The sequence below is a fragment of the Chiloscyllium plagiosum genome, unplaced genomic scaffold (assembly GCF_004010195.1).
Source record: "Chiloscyllium plagiosum isolate BGI_BamShark_2017 unplaced genomic scaffold, ASM401019v2 scaf_12183, whole genome shotgun sequence".
In the NCBI taxonomy this organism is placed as follows: Eukaryota; Metazoa; Chordata; class Chondrichthyes; order Orectolobiformes; family Hemiscylliidae; genus Chiloscyllium; species Chiloscyllium plagiosum.
The window spans coordinates 6,850-11,943 of record NW_025210135.1 but is presented as its reverse complement, the minus strand read 5'-3'; the positions used below and the strand labels follow the sequence as shown (position 1 = coordinate 11,943).

The window sequence follows — 5,094 nt, the reverse complement described above, 5'->3', positions numbered from 1 at the left end:
GAGGAGTTTCCCCTATCAGGCTTCCCTTTTCTCAAGTTGGTCCGACCTGCAAAAAGGGATGGTATTCCTGAGTTGATCATTTTTATCCTCACTAGGCTTGCGTCTGCAGGTAAAATCAAAAAAACATGGTAACGACATGGTAACTCCCACTGATTTCTACTGTCCAGATGGACCATCTGGTCTTTCTGATGTAAGAGTCCATTGCAATAATCAATCTTCATCACGTTCCACACGTCAAAGGCGTCTGGTCCGGTGCACTGGATGACATCTCCTCAGCATGGGTGGTGGATAATCTCTGATCATTCCTGGTCGCATCCATACTTAGTAGCTTTCCCCATCAGGATGTTGAACAATGGTGCAGTTGGACCCAAGCTGAGCACCCAACGACTGTGACCGCTGTAGGGGTGGGAAGTAAAACCTGGAAGGGGCCATCCCAACAAGGATAGAGAACTTTGCCAGTCCAGTTCTTGACAAGCACCAACGAACCAGGTGATACCCATGACGAGGCTGAAAGGGAGGGAACGTCGCTGTAGGCCGCACGCTCCTGGGAGTGAAAGGCACGCATAACACTAGTTAGAGCAAGAACATAACCACTCATTGCTTCGGTCATGTGGTGGAAGTGGACTGAGAAGGGAGCCGAATCGTTCCAAGGGGTATGGAGGGGGTGACCAGAGAGACTCTCAGCTGGAGACAGTCGTGTCTTGCCCACAGATATGGATCGCATCTGGAATAAGGCCACAGGGATTAGCATAACCAGGAGAGGCCAGACTCGGCCATTAATTTGGCAAGTTTAGTCTTGAGCCTGGTTAAAACATTCAACAAGTCCAGCCGACTGAGGATGAGAAGCACCATGCAGTTGCCGACAAATACAAAGCTGGGAACAGAGTTCTCCGTTAATATTACCTACAAAGTGTGGACCATTGTCCGAGCTGATGCACGCAGGTATACTGAAGCGGGGAATTATTTCCTTAAACAAAATCTACACCATAATCTCAGCAGTAGCGTTAGGAGGAAGTTAGGCTTCAATCCACTTCGAAAAGACATCTGCAATAAGCTAAACATATTTATAGCAACTCAACTCATTTCTACAACTCGATGAAGTCCAGTTGAAGTGTCTCCAAGGGACCCTTCAGCAAGGGAGTTCTTGAACTAAGAGGTGGGGCATCGCCTACCCATTGACCTGTTTGATCACGTACAACATCCTGATCGGGACAGACTGAGTATCGATGCGATCTGGAACGATCTGAGATTGTCCTGGTGCATCTAGTGCACCAGACCAGACGCTTTCAATGTGGGTCACTTGAGCGATGGCATGAGCTGCCAGAGGAAGTGGTGCGTGCTGATACGATGACAAGTTAAAAGGCTCCTGGACGGGCATCTGAATATGAAGGGTTCAGATGGGTCAGGGCCAAGTGATGGCAAATGCAACTGGAGTCATAGAGATGTACAGCACAGAAACAGACCCTTCGGTCCACTCGTCCTTGCTGACAAGATAGCCAACCCAATTTAGTCCCAGCTGCCAGCACCCAGCCCATATAGGGGCCAAGTGATGGCAAACGTGACTAGATTAATTTAAGATATCTGGGCAGGTTGGGCCAAAGGGTCTGTTTCCGTGCTGTGTGACTCTAATTGTCTTCAGTGAAAGCAGAAGTATGGTTGTGAAGGCTGGACTTTCAGAGCATGTTTTGCCCTGACTGGGAAGCAGAATACTTTGACTGAAGTGTGTCAGTGTTCATGCCTTGATGTCTCATTTTACTCCCACTTCTCGCGGTCATTAACCATTTTGTGTCTGGTCCTTCCTCAAGAAGCTGCATTGCAGTTTCACCCTGAATGGACACTCTTTTTTTGCTTCCCAAGATCAGACCTGCTCACTCTCAGCAGGATCCCAGTGTTGTGAAAGATATTAACTTTCAGGTGGAGGTATCCAAAATTCAGAGAGATGTCAGTCTTGATGTTTTTGCTTTTTCTGCCCCAGTAAGATCCTGAATCAGCACCTGCAGGAGAATTAGTTAGTGAGAAGCGGAGTGAGAACAGAGGGGGAGAGAGAGTGGGATGGTGCTTTCAATTTTGTGGAATAACAAAAGAATATTCCACAGAAAGTAGAATTGTTTGTTCTGAATTTCTACCCTGCACTGATAGTGATGACTTTTGTAATCTCTTTTTGCAGAGTATTTGAAAATCTGAAGACTGAAGTTTCAAAATCAACAGATGAAGGGCTTATGTCTGAAACATTGACTCTCCTGCTCCTCGGATGCTACCTGACCTGGTGTACTTTTTCAGCGCCACACTTTTCGACTGACTGTCCAGCGTCTGCAGTCCTCACTTTGATGTCAATGTCTGACAGTCACTCAATCCTTCGGGACCACAACGATTTTTGACTGTGATTTCTGTGAGAGGGATCAATGCTTCTTGGCTCCTGTTTGAGGACGTTTTCAGCATCAGTGGGACTGGACGAGAGACCCCACTATTGCAGCGCACTGTGCGTGGTGCCTGAAACAGTTATACCGCCTGGAAAGGGGATTTCACGGCAGGGAGGGACTCTGCACGTGTTTGTGTGCAGCTGAAGCTGTGGCCATGGAGAAACCTGAGGAATCCCGCCCTGTGGAGGAACCGTGGAAGTGTGGCGACTGTGGGAAAGGCTTCCATGTCCCGTCTGCCCTGGAGACACATCGGCGCAGTCACACCGGGGAGAGGCCATTCCCCTGCACCGACTGCGGGAAGGCCTTCAGACATTCCTCCCACCTGCTGGCCCACCAACTGGTCCACACGGGGGAGAGGCCGTTCACCTGCTCTCAGTGTGGGAAGGGCTTCACCACCTCCTTCAAGCTGCGAAGCCACCAGCGGGTCCACACGGGGGAGAGGCCCTTCAGCTGCCCCGAGTGCAGGATGGCCTTCAGCACATCTTCCTCCCTGCGGACCCACCAGTGGATCCACACCAGGGAGAGGCCGTTCATCTGCTCTCAGTGCGGGAAGGGCTTCAGCACATCTTCCTACCTGCTGAGACACCAGCATGTCCACACGGGGGAGGGGCCGTTCACCTGCTCTCAGTGTGGGAAGGGCTTCACCTGCTCCTCCCACCTCCAGACCCACCAGCGGGTCCACACGGGGGAGAGGCCCTTCAGCTGCCCCGAGTGCGGGAAGGGCTTCATCTGCTCCTCCCACCTCCAGACCCACCAGCGGATCCACACGGGGGAGAGGCCCTTCAGCTGCCCTGAGTGCGGGAATGCCTTCAGCACATCTTCCTCCCTGCTGACCCACCAGCGTGTCCACACCGGGGAGAGGCCGTTCACCTGCTCTCAGTGTGGGAAGGGCTTCACCACCTCCTTCAAGCTGCAGAGCCACCAGTGGATTCACACGGGGGAGAGGCCCTTCACCTGCTCTCAGTGCGGGAAGGGCTTCACCACCTCCTCCAACCTGCTGACCCACCAGCGTGTCCACACCGGGGAGAGGCCGTTCACCTGCTCTCAGTGCGGGAAGGGCTTCAACTGCTCCTCCAACCTGCAGACCCACCAGCAGGTCCACGCGGGGGAGAAGCCCTTCAGCTGCCCCGAGTGCGGGAAGACCTTCAGCAATTCCTCCAACCTCCAGACCCATCAGCAGGTCCACACTGAGGAGAAGCCCTTCAGCTGCCCCGAGTGCGGGAAGGGCTTCAACTGCTCCTCCAACCTCCAGACCCACCAGCGGATCCACACGGGGGAGAGGCCCTTCAGCTGCCCCGAGTGCGGGAAGGCCTTTACCCAGGTCTCCCACCTGCGGAAGCACCAGCGAGTTCACGTGCCATCGCAGGGGGATTGATGGAGTGACGGCCGAGTGCCATTATCGATTGGACTATCAACCCGGTTCCGGGGACTCCCGGGTTCGAATCCCGCCACGACAGATGGCAGAATTGGTATTCGGTCAGAAATGTGGAGTTCGGAATCGAACGATGAGACCGTTTCAGGGAGGGGGTGGTGCGGGGGAGAAAGCCCCCATCTGATTCCCTCTCTCCCTTGTTAGGGAAGGGAACCGCCATTGTGGGAAAGGATTCACTCAGTCGTTCCAGCTGCACCCTTTACCTGGTCTGGCCTACACGTGACTCCAGACCCACAGCAGTCTGGTTGACTCTACACTGCCCCTTCCTGGCAAATGAGCGGGGAGAAACTTACTTGGAGACGGGGTATGGGTTGAAATTGCTGATGAGGCAATACTTCCTCCGGGTTATGGCTGTACCAAGGATCCGATTACAAAGGGACAACTTGGTGCTGGCCAATAGTAAAGACAGTGTGGTGAGGAGGGAAAGTGTGGTGGCAGGGGGAGGAGAGGAGGTGTGGTGTGTGTACTTTGACCTTGAGGTGTTCAAAAAGCAGATACTTTTTCCCTGCCTTTTTTGCTGGGGGGATCTTAAGCTGTCACAAAGTTGGGTTGCAATAAAGGTTACCTGAACTTACCACCGGGCTCAGACTCTCATTGAAAGCTTTGAGCTCCAAGAGGTTTTTGTTTTAAAGCTGCTCATTTCTTTCAGCCTCCTGCACGAAGTTTAGAACATAGAACAAACAACATAGAACAATACAGCGCAGAACAGGCCCTTCGGCCCTCGATGTTGCGCTGACCTGTGAACTATTCTCAGCTCATTCCCTGACATTATCCCAAAATCATCCATGCGCTTATCGAAGGATTGTTTAAATCTCCCTAATGTGGCTGAGTTGACTACCTTAGCAGGTAGGGCATTCCACGCCCTTCCCACTCTCTGCATAAAGAACTTGCCTCTGACATCTGTCTTAAATCTATCACCCCTCAATTTGTACAGGTTGCAGAGGGACTTGGATAAACTGCAGAATTGGGCTGAGAGGTGGCAAATGGAGTTCAATGCAGCTAAATGTGAGGTGATTCACTTTGGGAAGCTGATGTCACCATCCTCGGAAAAAGTCTTTCACTGTCTCCCCTATCTAATCCTCTAATCATCTTATATATCTCTATCAAATCCCCCATTAGCCGCCTTCTTTCCAATGAGAACAGACCCAAGTATATCAGCCTTTCCTCATAAGACCCTCCCTCCAGACCAGGCAACATCCTGGTAAATCTCCTCTGCACCTTTTCCAATGCTTCCCACATCCT

The 5,094-nt window shown here is 51.9% G+C and overlaps 1 protein-coding gene and 1 long non-coding RNA gene across 6 annotated transcripts in view; one reads left to right on the top strand and one right to left on the bottom strand.

Annotated features, from left to right (window-relative positions):
- The window catches only part of LOC122546867 (gastrula zinc finger protein XlCGF7.1-like), a 9,393-nt gene extending 4,967 nt beyond the window's left edge, over positions 1-4,426 (top strand). For 3 of the 5 annotated variants that reach the window (XM_043685489.1, XM_043685484.1, XM_043685488.1), the window contains exons 2-3: positions 2,168-3,029; positions 3,114-4,426. In XM_043685489.1, the coding sequence (XP_043541424.1) occupies positions 2,575-3,029; positions 3,114-3,795 (1,137 nt within the window). In that variant the 5' untranslated portion in view covers positions 2,168-2,574 and the 3' untranslated portion in view covers positions 3,796-4,426. Of the gene's footprint in view, positions 1-2,064; positions 3,030-3,113 lie in introns of those variants that run through there. The other 2 variants (XM_043685490.1, XM_043685485.1) reach the window with 2 other exon arrangements.
- LOC122546869 overlaps positions 151-5,094 on the bottom strand; it is an 11,561-nt gene continuing 6,617 nt past the window's right edge. Inside the window, exon 2 of the long non-coding RNA XR_006310823.1 lies at positions 151-903. This is a non-coding gene — a long non-coding RNA (uncharacterized LOC122546869). The remainder of the gene's footprint in view (positions 904-5,094) is intronic.